Source organism: Equus caballus, chromosome 15, assembly GCF_041296265.1.
Source record: "Equus caballus isolate H_3958 breed thoroughbred chromosome 15, TB-T2T, whole genome shotgun sequence".
In the NCBI taxonomy this organism is placed as follows: Eukaryota; Metazoa; Chordata; class Mammalia; order Perissodactyla; family Equidae; genus Equus; species Equus caballus.
Window position 1 is genome coordinate 39,539,012 of NC_091698.1, and position 19,042 is coordinate 39,558,053.

A 19,042-nucleotide genomic window follows, 5' to 3' on the forward strand; every position below is an offset into this window, starting at 1 on the left:
TTGATTAATCATCCCAGACATGATTAGAATCCTGAGGAGCTTTCATTATAACTGTGAAGGCAAAAAAAGTGCCAGGGAAGACACTAAAAAAAAAAAAAAAGGCAAAGATTTAAGCATTTTCAAGAAAAATACAGTCCCCTTGCAGAGGTCCTTCCTCACTCTTTTATTTCAGCATTGGGAAACAGACTATGGCATGAAAACAACCTAAATTCCATGGACAGATGAATAGATAAATAAAATGTGGTATGTATGTAAAAAAGGAAATCCTAACATTTGGGACAACATGGATGAATCCTAAGGGCATTATGCTAAGGGGAATGAGTTAGACACAGAAAGGCAAATACTGTATTATCTCACTTACATGCAGAATCTAAAAGTGTCAAACTCATAGAAACAGAGTAGATTAGTGGTTGCCAGGGGCTAAGGGGTGGAGGAAATGAGGAGATGTAGGTTAAAGGGCACAACTTCTACTTATAAGAGAAATAAGTTCTGGGGATATAATGTACAGCATGGTGACTATAGTTAACAATACTGTAGAGGCCGGCCTGGTAGCACAGCAGTTAAGTTCGCATGCTCCACTTTGGTTGCCCATGGCTCGGCAGTTCAGATCCTGGGTGCAGACCTCTGCACTGCTTATCAAGCTATGCTGTGGCAGGCATCCTACATATAAAGTAGAGGAAGATGGGCACAGATGTTAGCTCAGGGCCAATCTTCCTCAAAAACAAACAAACAAACAATACTGTATTGTATATTTGAAAGTTGCTAAGAGAATAGATCTTAAATGTTCTCACCATAAAAATAACAACAACAACAACAAATTGTAATTATGTGAGGTGAAGGATGTGTTAACTAACAATATTGTGGTAAACATTTTGCAATATATATCTATATCAAATCTTCATATTGTACCTTAAACTTATACAATATTATATGTCAATTATATCTCAATAAAACTGGAAAAAATATTTCTAAAAAACCTAACCTAACCTAGCTGAGCATATATTCAGTCTTAACACTTCTTCTTCCCTTTTTAAAAAACTAGACAAAAATATATACTTTAAAGAGATATTAGAAAACATCTCATTTGAAGATTTTGTTTCTTAGATGAGAAATTAAGACCAGAGATAAAAGTAGGCTTGCTCAGAGAAACACAGGGTAATTAATAATGAAGCTATCTTGCTTCCCTTCTCTTGAGGAAAACGAACAAAATACATTGGAGCTCTCAGGGGATTATTATACCAAGAAGAGCAACCACTTGTTATTTAGAGCTTCTGGCATGGAAAGCAGACATATTAATTATAATAGTCACATTTATATTTCAAACATCATATTTTAAATTTATTAGGTAATATTACAGATGACTGCTACTCTTTGAATGGACGCCCATAGAGAAATAGGTCAATATTTTTGGTTGTGACATTTCAGAAATTACCAAAGCAATAAGTTTATAAAACCCACAATTGGATGTAAACCAATCAGTTTTTCTTTTCTGCCTATACTAAAAGATCATATTCTAATGAATATAAATATTTAATACTTTTGGTCTTTCATCCTTTAAATACTCTCATATGAATCTGCATCAGTGAACCATAATGTAATTATTACAAGAAGCAACAAATTGCAGCCCATTCAAATACACTACCATTTTAATAGCTTTTAAAAAGGCAATGTTATTAAATACTTTTATGTTCTACAAAGACGATCATACCTGAGCTCAAAAATTTCATTCCATCCATGAGAGGACAGAGTACAAAGAGAAATAGCATAAATAGCGAAAATACAGTAGTTCAACAATATGTGTTAACTTACATAGCATTAATTACTTTTAGAAATTCAAGATAGAAACTCAGATTGATTTAATAGCACTAACAAATTTGAGTTATTCTTTGGTTGTTAAAAGTATTTTTGAAAAGTATAACATAAGTCACGCCAACAGTTTATTAAATCCTTATGATCATTCATATTGAAACGATAAGAAATATGAACCTAAAACATGACTTAACTGAAAATGGAACAATTATCTAAATATTTGCTAAAAATGTACAGCTTTTCAGCCTATCTTCTAGTTTCATAAAGGAAAAATCACACCTTTAAAAGCAACTGAATATTCACATATTCAGTTTGAAAAATGCTCCATGTTTTCTCAAATTCTTTCATTCTCGCATTTATCTAAATCTTATAGTTTTATAGATTAGATAGCACTGGCATTATTATTTGACAAACAAGAATTCTGATACAAAATGGCTGATTTGCACCATGTCATACAAGTGGCAGAACTGAATCTCCACTATCCCCCAGAAGCACCTGTGGAAAACCACAGGCGACTTCCCTCTTTGGCATCTACAACACCACAGCTTACACTTAGTAGGTTAAAGGTTTTTTGAGAGAAATTCAGCACCAAGTGGCAATCTATTTCCAAAAGCAAGTTCATATACACTGCATAACATAGAGGTTTAGGAAAAAATATATGCACTCTCATCTGTACATAACTGTTTCAAATTCACAAAGAATCATTGATCAACCATGACCCATTGTGATGGTTTGTTTAACATATCAACTTGGCCGGCCTAGAGTACACAGTCACTTAATGAAGCACTAATATAAGTGCTGCTGTCAAGGTATTTTGTAGATGTGGTTGAAATCTATAATCAGTTTACTTTAAGTAAAGGAGATTACCCTTGATAAGTGTGCGGGCCTCATCCAATCAGTTGGAAGGCCTTAAAAGCAAATGCCAAGAATTGCCAAAGGAGAAGAAATTCTGCCTCGAGCCTGCAGGACGGACTCCTGCCTGAGTTTTCAGTCTGCTAGCCTGCCCTAGTTGCTAGCTCCCACCATCACATGAACCAATTCCTTAAAATAAATCTCTTCATGTATGTACAGATATATCCCATTGGTTCTGTTTCTCTGGAGAACTCTGACTCATACACCTATCTTTTCTTTTAGTTGGCTTATAGATCCAAAAAAAGAGAAAAGATTATAGTTCCTACTTTGTTCTTCATGGAGGGGTTAGGAAAGGCCTTTCTGCACAAGTGTTTTAAATTAGCACTTATATAATGCTTACTGAGGTCAGTCACTGATTTAAGTACCTTGCCTATATTAACAACTACCCCAGAAGATAGGTACTATTATTATTGCCACTTTACAGATGATGAGACTGAAGTCTATGGGAGACTATGTGATTTGTTTAACATCACACAGTTAGTAAATATTGCAGTCAGATTTTGAATGCAGGCTGTCTAGTTCCATAATGAGTGCTCTTAATGACTATGCCATACTGCCTTAAAATGGATGGATTTCAGATATATTTTACAGTTAGGCTAACAAAATTAAATTATAGCTTTAGGTGTGAGAAATGAGGGGAATAAAAGGAATAATGTATAACGCATGCGATTGACTTAAGCAACTAGGTTGTCAGTCCCATTCCTAAATGGGGGAGAAAATGAAGGAGGGCATATTTGAGTTTGAGTGGCAGCAACATCACATAGATTTCTCCACAGCTAAAGCCCAGAGGTAAAAATTTTGGAGATGACTGATAGAGAACAAAAGAAAGTTCAGGCTCTGTGACATTCCAATATTTAGAATTCTAAGAAGACATGAGACCAGCAAGAGGAAGGAGGAAAAGGCGGTATCATAGAAGCCAAGAGCAGTGAGAAAAAGGAGGGGCCTAGGCGCGCGGGGTGGTTCTCAACTCCATGTGACGCTACTGAGGGGTTGAGCAAAGAGGCAGAGAAAGAAATGGCCAGATATGACCAACAGCTGAACCCAATGACTCAGACCAGAGCAGCTTCCACGGAGTGGTTGGCCTGAAAGCCAGAATGGTATGGTTGAGAAAAGGACCATTCATATGTAGCAAATTTATTTTAAAAACTCATGGGAAATAGATTTGTGATAGAGCAAATATAGCAAAATGTTGACAGATTTCGGTGGTGGTTTTGCAGGTACAGGAATTCCCAGTAAAATTGTTTCAAGTTTGCTGTACATCCAAAAATTTTCATAATAAAATGATGGGGGAAATGCGTGGGAAATATGAACATAAAATTCAGGACTGTGGTTCCCTGGTCAAGGCTGGACAGTAGGAGCTGGGAGGGAAAGAAATTTAGCCATTGAGGAGTAAGCAGGCAGCTTCCACTGCACTGGCAACGTTTTATTTCTTATGCAGAGGGGTCTACATACTGGTATTCTTGTTTTCCTCATGTTATTCTGTATACTTTATATTGCCCAATAAGAAGAAGATAAAGGGACTGTGGGGTAAGGAAATTGAACAAGTAAGTGTGGATTATTCTTTGAAAACTTTTGTTTAAAAGAAGCAGAAAAACAAGGCAGTTGTTGGAGGGGATTTGCAATTAGACAGGGTTCTCTGTTTGTTTTACCATATCACATATTTGCATGCTGTTTGGACTGTTCCAGTAGAAAGGAAGAAGCTGATAATTCCAGAGTGGGATGATCACCCAGTGTAGTCCTCCAAAAGGTGACAGGGAAAGGGACCAAGAGTTCCAGTAGAGGGACCAGCTTTTGGGAGAAGAAGTAGCTCTTCATTCTTTTTTGACCCATGGGAATGCAAGACTAGGTTAGCAGGCATGGACTCTTGGTTTAAAAAGAGGTCATTCACCCCGTGCCTTTTCTATCTGCCCTTTTCTCTCCTTTTTAACCAGAAGTTTATGATCATCTTCTAAGGAGTAAGATGTCTGCTTAGCATTGCAATGCTGGGGTGGCATCTCCATAATTTACTGTAAGGTCTGATTTTTCCATATTGCCTGTATCAGTCCAGAGGGCCGGTCCTCTGGGACCTTATATTAGCATGCACTTAACAAGATCCAGCATGATTTTTAGAAGCATTTTGCCTTGCGTCATTTATTTTATTTTCAAAAGTAGAATGCCATCTAAAAGCATGCTTACTCAGTCTCAGTTTCAGAGGGGTCCACTGATAATGAAGATGGCCTGGGCTGCGTCAAGTTGCTGGCATATATCATAATTAGAGGTGCATCAGCGAATCAGCTTCATCTTGGACAATCTTATCCCGTCGTTATTCAAGATGTTTTTGTCAAATGCACTTTTTGAGTGAATTACAGACTTAGCTATTAGAGAGGAAATTCTTGATAACCAGGTTTCTTTATCTTTATGTGGTGCTGTAGAATATTTCCTTTCACGCATGGCTGGGAAGAGATGTTTGGTTTAAGAAATTTCCTTTAAAACAGGTGAATTTCAAATAAAATGAAAATGATTTAGTGATCTACCTGAAAAATTTTATTTCGTAATTAAAAAAATCATAGTCCTAAACTTTATATTTACAACTGGTCTGCTAGAAAGTATAAGAGCTCAATTTGTTACCCAGTTGTGGCGAGTACAGTAACAATGATGATAATGATAAAGTCAATGGCCTCCAGGCTTTTAGAGCCCGCAGTGTGCTAGGTCCTGTGCTAAGCACTTTAAATCTGCGCTCCACAGTAGCCCCAAAAGTGTATGCATGATTAGCTGCACTTAACGCATGCAGACCCTGGTACAGAGAGGATAAGTACCTTGCCTAAGTCACACAGCACATGCAGCCTGAAAATCACAGAGTTGGAATTTAAACCTGGGTCCACTGCAAAGCTGCCCTCCCCCGTCATGCTCCTCCTGCCACTTTGCCCACCCTGGGGTGGATAAGGACACAGGCTTGCCTGGGCACTAATGCATATGCGCCTTAGCCACTTTCCTGGCTTTTCTCTAGTCTCTGACCTTGTCTTCTTTCTTCTTTTCCAAGGATTTCTATTTTCTTTCTTACTGTGTTTTGTATATCCTTGTAAGCCTCTTTAAATCTTTTCTGTGAAAGGCATGAATGGTTTTACTTAGGCTGACAAGTTTGGACCTCAATAAAGGGTATTAAAGGAAACAGTCCTGAATTGGCAATCCTCTAAACTAGGTTTTTCATTTTATTCATATGGATATATATAGTTTACTACTCTTAGCAAGTCAGTTTAAGAATAAGAATATTTCAGCATTCACATTATGTTTCTTCTTGCCATTTTTGCCAAGCACATCAACAGAAGGGCTTGTTATTATGTTTTTTTACTATTGTGTTCAGCTCAATTAGTAACGTATGAATGTCGATTAATTAATTGTGACAAATGTACCATAATAACGTTAGATGTTAATAAAAAGGGAAACTGAGTGTAGGGTATATGGGAATTTTCTGTACTATCTTTACAAATTTTCTATAAATCTAAAATTATTCTAAAATAAAAAGTTTATTTAAAAAACAGACATGCTTAGGTGACTTTTATAGACGTGAGTTTTAAAATCAGTGGGGTAAATACCTAGGACTGAGATTGATGGGTTGTATGATAATTCTTTTTTTTTTTTAATTGGCCTTGAGCAAACATCTGTTGTCAATCTTCTTTTGTGTTTTTTTTTCTTCTTCTCCCCAAAGCCCCCCAGTACATACTTGTATATTCTAGCTGTAGGTCCTTCTAGTTCCCCCAGTACATACTTGTATATTCTAGCTGTAGGTCCCTTCTAGGGACGCTGCCTCTGCCTGGCTTGATGAACGGTGCCATGTCTGCACCCAGGATCTGAATGAGCATATCCCTGGGCTGCCCAAGCAGAGCATACAAACGTAACCACTTGGCCATGGGACCGGCTCCAGTATGGTAATTCTATGTTTAGTTTCATAAAAAAACTGCAGAACTGTTTTCCCCAAAAGTGGCTATATCATTTTGCATCTGAATGAATAAAAGTTCTTGCTGTTCCACATCTTCACCAGCATTTGATGTTGTCAATTTCAGGGATTTTTATCGATTCTGGTAGGCATATAATGAAATCTCTTTGTTTCCAGCTGCCTAATGACAAATCAGGTTGGATATTTTTTCATATGCTTGTTTGCCATCTGTATATCTTTTTTGATGAGGTGTCTATTCAGGTCTTTTGCCAATTTTTGAATCTAGTGGTTCCTTTGCTTACTGTTGAATTCTAAGAGTCCTTTATATATTTTGAATACAGGTCCTTATCAGATATGTGACTTAAAAATGTATTCTCTCAGTCTATGGCTCGTCTTCATTCTCTTAGAACTGTCTTTCACAGAGAAAAAGTTTTTAATTTGAAGTTCAACTTACGAGTTTTATCTCTCATGCATGATGCTTTCGGTGGTTCCGTTTTTAAATGACACTTCTATAGCCTGAAATCATCTTCCTGCTTAATTTTTAACTTATTAATTGTCTGTTTCATACCAGAATGTAATAGTCCTATAGGCAGGGAATGTCTGTTTTCTTTCTTCTATATTCTTTATTCCCAGCCCCCAAAATAGTACATGTGCATAGTAGATACTTAATAAATATTTGTTGAATTAATTAGTCAATTCATATACACAGAGATCTTTCAGCATCAATTTTATCTTATATAAAATATGAATAACAATACTTCAAATGACTAAGAGAATGACAGTGAGAAAATATATGCAAAGTGTCTTACAAATGAAGTGGAAACCAATAAACAGAAGCTATTGTTTTTAATATTCTTGCTGAAAGATTACAGATTTTCAAAAGCTAAGGGCTCCAGAAAGAGGGGGTCAGATGAAAGAATAATCTGCTCTTATCTCCCAATATGTGGCAACAAGGGCCATACACAGGGATACAGGTTGACTTCGTATATTCCTAGGCCCTCAGCTAGTACAAACTTTGGCATATAAATGTATTTTATTTAAAAAACTATTCAACAGTTAAAACTACTGTAAATGTTAAAATCTGCGTTAAGATGAATCCTAAGGTGTATGGCATTTTCACATTTACGTATTATTTTCTTCATGATATTTTTACATCAAACCTTTTTTAATCTTTTTTGTTACTGTATGTATCTCCAGGTTTTTTTGTATTTTTCTTAACTTCTGCTATCAAAGCTTTCGAAAATTAATTTCACTCCTGGATAGAATTCTTTTCAATGGGAAAAAATACTCAAACTAATTAAAGATAAGGTGGATAAAGATGTAATAAGCTTAGGCTATTAGGGATTCTCTGACTTTGGAAGCATAAGACTCACTGGGGTATTCTCTGGAAATAAAGATTCCCAGTGGTACCCTAGCCATACTGAATCTAGATTAGTGGCTAGGCCCCAGGAATTTACATTTTTATGGACACCTCCCATTCTCACCCAGGTGATTCTGAACCAGCTTGTCTGTAAACTTCACTCTGAGAAACACGTGTGAAAAAAGCCTCTATAAAGAAGGGAAGGAGGTGCCATGGGAGGGACAGTGAGCCTCAGTGGATGGACGCATCGAGAGGCCTGCAGGAAACCCAGCCTGAGGTACCCATCCCACCTGCCCCAATCCACGTCATCACGGCTCAGAGGTCTCCTCCTCCAGAACATCATCAGATCTCTGACTCTGCTGCATTCTGAGACTGAAGGGACACTTGCCATTCCAACTTCAAGGTCTGCCTTTGATTGATCTAATAAATGGACACTTTATTATATTACTTGAATGATATTATTTTTAAAAGTAATGGATCTACCCTCAGCATAGTCCAGGCTCAAAGAAGTAAGACCTGAAGAGAGAAATAAGTTCTCTTTCTCTCACTTAACTAGGATTTGCCTCTCAAGGCCCTATTTTCTGTCCTAGAATTCTCTTCTTTTCTGAAGTTTCCTTCCCTCTTTCATTGGAGTCCTGCTCCTCTAGCCCTCTAACCATACAGGAGTGAAATCTCACCCTATGACCAATAGGACCCCACATCAGAACAGAGTAACATATTATCCATACAAGGGTACTCAGGCAGCAACACAGCACAGAAAAGGAAGCTCAATATTTCTAGGAGACTCAAGCATTCAAGATATGAAGAGTTAGAAGCATCAAACAAGGGGTGCTTGAGAAACAGAACGAGCAGAGGAACATCAGAATCCTTGCAGTACCATCAGCTCTCCTTTTGCCTCTGACCAAATCTCCATTGAGGAGTTCAACAGCTGATATTAACCGGGGTTTCTATCGGACCAGCTCATTCCACCAACAACACACCCCAACACCAAAGGGGGTGAGGAAAAAGAAAGCTACTGTGTCATCAGGTCATCAGCAAAGGTTTATCTCTCCTCAGAGATGTGAGGACACCTTTCTGTCTCCCTCTACTACTTTTTCTTGGTCTTGTTCTGTCTCTGCCCATTGGTCATCAGTTACTCAAAAAACAATGATTGGGTAAAATAATAATAATATGGAATTAGTTGATATCACCGTATCACTCCACATTTGAGGCTGTGTCCAAACAAAGAAAAGCCCGAACAAGCAATGGATGGTTTGACTATCTCTTTGATATAGAAAATGGTTCCATGAAGAGTCCACCTCTTTTACCTGTATCTTAGTGTCACTTTGCTCCATGAGACTCCTGTTAAAATAGATTTAGGGTCATGTACATCTCTGTCTACACCCTAGCCTGTCATATCGTGTTGGCTGGGCCATGTTTTAACTGTTTTGACTCATCATTGCCCAGAGAGTAGGCAATTAGAGAAGGTTGTTGACGGAAGATAGGAAACCCAAGCAACTGTTCCATGGCTTAAGAGGGTGTGGAAAGATAACAATGGAATGTCATAGAACCAACTGCTGTGTTACACTAGTAAATGGATCTGCTTACTGAGCAAACATGAAGAACAGTGCCTATCTTTCAAAGGACAGCTTTTGGATCTACTTCAAATCTAAGAAAATTGACAAATAAAATATGTGAGCATCCCATTGCTAGCAGATGCTGTTACACACCAAATAAACAAATTAAATAAAAAATTCTTAGACAATTAAGTCTTATAAATTGGCCTTTTTAGCTACATCCAACAAAGGAGTAATAGTCAGTTGTACTCAATAAATAAAATCCCTTGAAACGTATGCGAAACCTATGCAGATTCCAGTAACAGACAAAAAAATGTAAAAACATCTACAACAGTGGTCAAATATCAGATATCCACGGTTCATTAAAATGACATCCTCTTTTGTTCAAAATAATTGAGATCATTTCATCCAATCTGTTTTAGTTCTCATGTTTTCTATAAAACTCATTGTTGTGTACATCTTTTCTCTTTTCCAGTTTTCTAGATAAAGAAAAGTGTCATCTGCACCACCTCATCCAACCAACCTGAGCTTTTTCCCTTTGTGTCTGCAATTGCTCTCACCAGTGGCTCCCTCTCTTGATATATGCAATGATACTTCTGATTTGAGCTAAACAAAATAAACAAGCAAGCAGACAAACCATCATATTCTTTGCTTGATGCTTTCTCCAATTCCTCTTCTTCTTCTCTCCTTCCATTCTGTGACAATATTCTGAATCATGCATTAAGTCCTCACTATGTTCCAGGCACTGTGCCAGGCTCCAGAGATATGCAAAATAATGTTAACGCATGGTCCCTCAGTTGAATCTCAGACTATCTGCAGGGGCAGGAAGAAATATGTGCAGTATATAGTGCAAGGATGACCACAGAAAGGTATGGTTAGCTTTCCTGCCTACATCCTTTACTTCACCATATACTCCATTCTTTTAGCATCTACTCTTTCTTTTTATTTAGTTATTGTCCTTGCAGCTTACTGAAAATGCACTTTTAAGTATAATTAGTGACACTTTTCCAACAAAATCTGAGGCATTTTCTCATTATTCATTCCCCGTGATCTCAGAAGAATTTGACATGATTGCAACAACTTTCTAGAGTCTAGATTGATCACTGTCTCCTTTGCAAAATCAGGATTTCAGGATTCTGTACTCTTTGCTCTCTGGTCACATTTGAGGGCATGTCTTCCCTATGTAATTTATTTCTATTCCATCTTCTAATCCTTATTCAGCCTTTGTTCCAAAACCAAACCTACATCCTTCTACTCTTCTCTATTAGCAAGTACTCAAAGAAAGCTCTGTGTCTGAAAGCTTCATTTGCCAACTCCAAAGACATCCAAATTTCTCTGTTTCCCCAAAGTTCCATTCCCATAGCATTAACCTGCTATGCAGTTCTCCTCACTCATCAATATTTGAAATCATATCAGTCCTCTCTCCCCACTCCTGTCACCTCTTAAGATGCCCCAATTAAGTTGTCGAGGGTCAAAAACTTAGAATAAATGTTGACTCTTGTCTCTTCCCTTCAACAAGTGGCAAATCTTTTATTCTTTTTTGTAGTGCCTGTAACATCTAGTTTCTTACTTTTGTTCTTATTACCACCAGCCCAATCCCTAGACACTCAAAGTATTTTGTTTTGTTTTGTTTTCTCTGCAATATTATAACAACACCTAAGCAATCTGAGTCCAGTCATTCTCTGATTTAGTCAACTTTTCATGAAGTTGCCAAATTAATCTTTCTAAAATATCACTTAAATGGGTAGAAATCAACCAGCTTACTTTCTTCTTCACTTCCTTCCTTCCTTTCTTTCATCATGTTGTCTACGCACAGCCTAGTTTCTGAACTTTTCACAGTCTGGTTCCTTCCCATCATTTTATCACACTTTCTGCCTAAATATGAACCCACTCATCAAATCAGGGCTTCTCAATCCATCCTCCAATCACCAATGACATTCTTATGTCTTTGACTTGAAAATTAATTGCTTAAAACTGAAATGCATACCTCACTATCTTTCACAAATGTTTAATCAATACTCAGCTTAAACATCACTTCCTTCTTGCTAATTCCAGCTACCTGCCTTGCTTTTCTAATAACTTAAATATTTAACTGCCGAATAGATTTGGCTCCCCAGTACATACTTAATACATACCCTGAGTGCTTACAGAATGTCAGGCAACCTAAGACATCATTTAACATAGGATATTTCTATCGAGAACATTTTAATATAGAATATCAAGTTGTTTCTCCTATGTAAGCCTTACCTATTCACTTTTAAGTAAACTATAAGCTCATAAACCTTGCACAACGACTGGCTGCCATCAGCTGCCTAATGCGAAACACTAGTTAATGTGGATTGATGAGTCATCCAAGTGTGTCTGATGGGCAAGAAGTGGATTAGTCTGTTTCTTCTCAAATTGGCTGCACAATGGAACCACCTGGGGACCTTTAAAAACCTTGCTGCCTGGGTCCCACCCCAGAGCTTCTGACTTAAATGATAAGGACTGAGGCCTGGATAGGAGGAGTTTCAGAAGCTTCCCAGGTGATTTTAATATTCACTAAAGTTTGAGGACCCCTAGATTAGTCCACAGTTCAGATAAAGAGTTTTCAACCTGGGAAGATCTCAGTGGTAAACATTAGAAATGTTTTGGCATTCTTTGTCCTAAGCTTTCCTTGGCTCAGGGCCTCAATATAAAGACCTGATTGAATAACTCCCTTTGCATTCCTCATTAGGAGCTTTTCTGTGTGTGGTTCACTGGCTGCACAACTATCCAATCGTAGTTTGCTGGGACCACTCACAACTACCATCAACACTAAGCTATACTGAGCTACTCAGTCCCCTTCTGGGAGACCACTAGATGCTGATCCAGCTCTCCAGCATCCTGCTTGGAAGGGCCCAGGATTGCTCACTAATAGGAAGGAGAGCTATTGCCATATGGAGTACAGATTGATTTAATAAACTATAAGTAATAAATCTATTCTGACATCTAAATAACAATTAAGATTTTTTTTAGTCCCTTGTGACTTCATTATGTAAAACAACCCAATGAAGCGAACACAATTATTATCTGTATTTGAAAAGTAGAGAAGCTGAAAGTGGTTAAGTGATTTAGCTTAAATCAGATAGTTATTGGCCAAAGTAACATTAGAAGTCAGATATCTTAATCAAACATGCAATGCTATGCTGACTTCACATGTAAGCCTCGTTCCTGAATATCACCTGCCATGTGCTAGAGTACCATGCTAGGTGATTTAGGAGTAGAAAGAAATACATACACATCATCGCTCCTATCCTGATGAAGTTTCAACTTAAATTAGGAAGACAATATATGTATGTAATTAACGTAGCTATGATAAAACAGATACACATACACACTTTTGACCAAATATTCCATCTTTACCTACGTCTAAAATATCAGAGTTCTAAGTTTAGAGTATAATGATTTTTCTTCTTTATATATATTTTGATAATTTATTTTTGTTTCTTGTTTCTAACATAAATGCTATCATAAACCTACTCAAATAATTTTTATGCAGGTTACAACTTAAAAGTAGAGAAAAATCTTCTACTGAAATATTCTAGGGTAAAAATATTGTCACCACTCATACTGAGCACTTTAAAAAATCTGGCATGCTGCCTAGGATTAAAAGAGAAAATATATTTTTTAATTGATAAACTCAAACAACACTAAGTTTAACCATACGAGATACAGTAATGACATGGTTAAATAGATAATTTCATATATAATCTTGTCAGATTACAATAATTATAATCATGAATGTTGCAAAACTTCAAAAGAACAAAAATAAATGGTTCTATATTAAAAATCTGAAAATGGACATCTATAATATTAAAACTTCTGGCATTTACTCATGCTGAAAATGTTTTTCAAAAAGTGACAATATTTTTGATCATTTGATTTAAGAAAGTAAAAACAACTCAATAGGAAAAGATCATCCCCAATAGATTTAATTCCTAAACCACATATCATTTAATAAGTAAGCACATGTGGATACTGGAGCCACTTTAAAGGAGGAAATTCTTTCTAAGTGTGAGTCTCCGTAACTGCTGAATACCATCTTACACATTAGAACGTAGATCTCTATGATGGAAGGAAAGATACTATGTTTTAAAGTTTCAATAACTAAATACACCTGCCCTATACTTCATGCGTTCCCCTCAAGCTCCTTTCTCCCCATCTCCCTGAAAATCAACTCAGGCTCTCATTTGTAAATAAAATTTGGCTAACAGGCAAACAGGAAACTTGGGCAAAGCCAGACAGGCTAAGGAGATGACACAATCAAGAACTGAGCTGGAGCAGGAGGAGAAAGCAGGTAAGAGAGCCTGCGGGCCCAGAACTGGAAGGCGGGCCTGAGGAGTCTGTTGTTAGGGAGCAGTGGCACCTCTCACACAAGACAGGCATCTGAAGTGTATTTGAGAGTGGGAGATATTTGAGAATGAGAGAAACAGAAAAGAGAATTTAGGTGCTTTTGCTAGTAAAATTTTGCATACTATAGCAATATTTCCTTGAATTTGACCCGGTCAGAAAAAGGGACATGTGGCAGTTGAGCTTTATACAGGTAATAGAGGCATCATTTTTCTGTAACAAGAATTGGATAATATGGAGGAAGTTTAAAATATGTTCTATAAGAACAACCACCGTAAGCTGTCTTAAATTAACGTCTTTAAAATTTATCACTCTGATACTCCTAAGACAGTCTGGCCAAAAATTGTGTTGGTTTTTCTATTACATCCAAAAAACACCATTTCATATAAGCTTCAAGAAAAGTGAAATAATGTCTATAGAAGGCGTGGAAACTAACTTGCAAGGAAAAAATAAGCCAAGAGGTTACAGAGGAAACTAAATGGGAAAAAGTATCACCACTAAAGACAAATGCTTGGAGAAAGTGGCCGAGGGACCAATCAATCAAAACTCTCTCCACCTGGGATAGGTTCACTATCTTGAGTGCAGTGATGGTTTCACAGGGTATACATTTGTCAGAAACCAAATTGCACATTTTAAATGTGTGCAATTTATTATATGTCAGTCAACCTAAAAAAAAGAAAAAGAAAAAAAAACTATCTAGGCTAAAGGAGCATAAAAACAAAAAAGTGTCCATCTTCAATTCAGAAGGAACACCAATTTTCAATAGCACTTAAATACTTGGAAGATTCTACATTGCTAAAACACATACACAAATATACTCTGTCCACATTAGATGAAATACGTAAAGTTTAATATGTCAAATTGAAGAAATGATTTACATTAGTATAATGTAAATGAAATTAACCATGGGGGAAGAAGCAGGTGGGGAAGAAGATGGCAGCATGAAGAATGGTGGCTGTTAGCGTGTGAAGACGGCTGGCATTTCCAGGGACTAAATATCCATCTGTGAATTTAAAAAGTGGTAGGTTTGCAAGAAAAATGGGGATAGAACGTTTATTCATCTAATTATTCATTCATCCAACAAATATTTACTGAAGTCTTGTGAGTGCTAGGCATTGCAAATCAATGATCAGCAAAAGAGACATGGTGTGGTCTCTACCTTCATTCATTTATAGTCTGGCAGAGAAGAAAGCTATCCATCAAGTCACCTCACAAATATTAAATTATCCTGTGGAAAGTGCCAAGGAAAAGATTCATGACAAGTATGACAGGAGTGTCAGGGAAGGTTTCCTGGGAAGGTGTTCTTTGAGCTGATATATGCAGAATGAGTCATCCTTAATTGTGTGAAAGGAGACAGCATCTATAAAGGTCCTGGGGCAGGTAAAACATAGTCCTTTTGAATAACTGAGACAGGAATTGGCTCACTTAAATATTTAGGAGTTAAAATCTATGAGATTTTGTAATAGATTGTATTTGGAAGGACAGGGAAATAACAAACATGATACCAAGATTTCTGCTAGTGTAACTGGATACATACCTGTGGCATTCACTGAGATAGGAAAAGCAGGATGGAGGCCATGCTGGGGGCTAGGTTTCTGTCCTGATTTCATGGTGCCTTGGAATTTTCAAATAAAGTTGCTGAACAAGACTACATCAAAATGAAAAACTTCTGTGTATCAAAAGATACAATTGGGGTCAGCCTGGTGGCAGAGTGGTTAAGTTCAGGTACTCCAATTCAGCAGCCTGGGGTTCCTGGGTTCAGATACCCGGGGTGGACCTACACACTGCTCATCAAGCCATACTGTGGTGGAGTCCCACACACGAAATAGAAGAAGACTGGCACAGATGTTAGCTCAGGGACAATCTTACTCAAGCAAATCTTCTTCTTTTTGCTTGAGGAAAGAAGATTGGCAATAGATGTTAGCTTGGGGCCAATCTTCTTCACCAAAAACAAACAAACAAACAAACAAAAGATACAATCAACAGAGTGAAAAGGTAACATAAACAATGGGAGTAAATATTTCAAAAACAGTATCTAGTAAGGGGTTAACATCCAGAATATATAAAGAACTCTTACAATTCAATAACAACAATAAACAAATAACCTGATTTAAAAATAAGCAAAGGAGTTGAACAGACATTTCTCCAAAGAACATATAAATATGGCCAAAAGCATATGAAAAGATGCTCAGTATAACTACTCATTAGAGAAATGCAAATCAAAACCACAATGAGATATCACCTCACACCCACTATGATGACTATTATAAAAAAAGAAAAAAAAATCCAACAGAAAATAACAAGTATTGGCAAGGATGTGAAGAAACTGGAAACTTTGAGCACTGTTAGTGGAAGTGTAAAATGGTGCAGCTGCTATGGGAAACAATATGGAGGTTCCTCAAAAAATTAAAAACAGAATCATCTTATGATCCAGCTACACTACCTCTGGGTGTATATCCAAAAGAATTGAAAGCCCGGTCATGAAGAGATATTTGTACACTCATGTTCATAGCAGAATTACTGACAAGCTAAAAGGTAGAAGGAATACAAATGTCCATCAATGGATGAATGGATAAAGAAAATGTAGTATATATACACAATAGAAGATTATTCAGCCCTAAAAATAAAGGACATTTTGACACATGCTACAACATGGATGAACCTTGAGGACATTACGCCCAGTGAAATAATTCAGTCACAGAAAGACAAACCCTGTATAATTCCACTTATATGAGGTATCTAGAGTAGTAAAACATAGAAAAAGAAAGTAGAATAGTGGTTGTCAGGAGCTGGGGGAGGTGTAAATAGGTAGCCGTTGTTTAACAGGTATAGAGTGTCAGTTTTGCAAGACAGAGTTCTAGAGATTGGCTACTCAGTAATGTGAATATGTTTTATCTTACTGAACCGTTTACTTAAAAATGGTTAAGATGGGGCTGGCCCAGTGGTGCAGCAGTTAAGTGCGCATGTTCCGCTTTGGCAGCCCAGGGTTCGCCATTTCGGATCCCAGGTGTGGACATGGCACCGCTAGACAAGCCATGCTGTGGCAGGTGTCCCACATATAAAGTAGAGGAAGATGGGCATGATGTTAGCTCAGGGCCAGCCTTCCTGAGCAAAAAGAGGAGGATTGGCAGCAGATGTTAGCTCAGGGCTAATCTTCCTCAAAAAAAAAAAAAAAAGGTTAAGATGATATATTTTATGTTAGGTGTATTTTACCAAAATTAAAAAATTTTAAATATGCTGAATAAAAAGCCTTATAGCTGACTAGCCAGCTATATAACTGGTTGATCGATTGACAACTAGCTAGCTAACTAGATTTTTGAGGAAAGCTGTAAACCAAATACATAAATTTGGGGATCATACACAGTAACAATAATTTTATTACATTGCTTTACATTCTTCTCCTCCCTTCATCCTTAAAATCCTGGGTTTTCAACGACTCTATAAGTACGGGGCATTCTCATCCTATCCTCCCTAAAAGCTTGAGTTTGGCACAAGAGTCTGTTTTTATCCACCAAGAGAAAACAACTTGAAGATCTGGAGTTAACAGAGGACATGGAGTGTTTGTATCTGGGCTATACTGCCACCATAAAAACATCTCTATTTGCCTATGCACTTAATGCCAGCACACATTAAAAATGAAAAGTGTAGATAGAAAGGGAAACAGAATAGACCACTCCTTTGAGCAAATATGCATTCATTCTAGAGAAAAATATCATTATTTGCACATGACTATACATTCCCCTTGAACTCTATGCTTCTGCCTACCTTGTTTACGCACATCCTCCACAGCAGCAACCAATTCTTCTTTGAGGTCTTGACTCTCCTTAGCGATCTGTTCACCCTTCTCCAGGAAGTTCTGAGTGGCTTGCTCTACAGACGCAGCCAGTACATGGGCTTTCTTTGACCTCCCTTTCTTTTTACCAGAGGGGCCTTTATTGCTTGTGTTGACAAGGGTCGTCACCTTAAATATAAAAGAACAAGTGTAAAATTACTTTACACAACTGCCTAGTAATAACATAGTATCATCTCATAATTTTTAAGTACTCCTTGTTTATTAAAGCAGGAATGCACATCATATAGCCTCATCTTAAAGAAAAAGTAGAATTATGCGGATTAGCATATAAACTAACAGGCATTTATTTCATGTTGAAAAGAAAAACCATGTGAATTAAGTAAGAAGAGCAGACTTGCCAGAAGCTGAGTTTCCAGTTCACCAGAGGTTGTGCTTTCACAGATTGACAAGTCCAGTGCTAGCTGGAGTAACCAGCTTCAGGGAGGAAAGAAAATAAAATAAAACGTGGAATTGCCATTGAGCACTGAGTTAGGAGAAGTAATACCCAGTCCTTAGGCCAAAAGTCTGCACCAAGGTGAATGAGAACTTAATTAACAGTGGGCCATCAACACTCATCACAGAAGCGTCACTTACCAAGGACTCCTGAAGAATTTTGCCACTTGTGATTTCATCTTATAAAAACAAAATGTAAATTTGATCTGAAGGAACTGAATGATTCAGTCTCAACATTTGGTTAACCTGCTAAAATTTCCAGAATTGAAATTAAATGCGCATTATCACTTTTTTCTAAGTATCATATTTTGGATGCATATCTCAGCTGCCAAACTTCTTTGAACACTATATGGAGAGCTATTTAATCTGCTAACAAAGCTTTTAATATCTTTTAAACAACTTGTTGTCTCTTATAGACTTCTGAACCTTTATTTTCCACCAGTGAGAAGTTTGGGAGGGAAATGAATGTAACTATTCCATATTGTGTTCAACAGAAGTTGCTAGTCATCTTTACCTCTGCATTTTTTATCAGCATCCGAAGAATGTGGGTGCTGTGGTTTATTTTCATTGACACTTGTCCTCGTTAACAGACTAAAGATTTTATTGGGAGTTATCAAGAAAGTTAGTGCACAGAAAATTCCCAAATTGTGTAGTTTTAAGTTTACTCCAAATCGGAGAGCAAGAAAAGTGATTAGTCAAAGTTATGATTAATGTCCAGTCAGTTTATGGGGCAGGAGATAACACCAGAAGAAAAAAGTACTGAATAAATGTGAACTAAGATGATGAACACAGGTAGAACCAAGAGTTAAGAAGTGGTTAATGCAGTGTTGGGAGCC

At 37.2% G+C, this 19,042-nt stretch overlaps 1 protein-coding gene across 9 annotated transcripts in view; it reads right to left on the reverse strand.

The window, feature by feature from the left end:
- CTNNA2 (catenin alpha 2) overlaps positions 1–19,042 on the reverse strand; it is a 1,085,794-nt gene that overhangs the window by 844,484 nt on the left and 222,268 nt on the right. For all 9 annotated transcript variants that reach the window (XM_001499457.6, XM_070236225.1, XM_005599873.4 and 6 more), the window contains exon 3: positions 17,687–17,882. In XM_001499457.6, the coding sequence (XP_001499507.1) occupies positions 17,687–17,882 (196 nt within the window). The remainder of the gene's footprint in view (positions 1–17,686; positions 17,883–19,042) is intronic.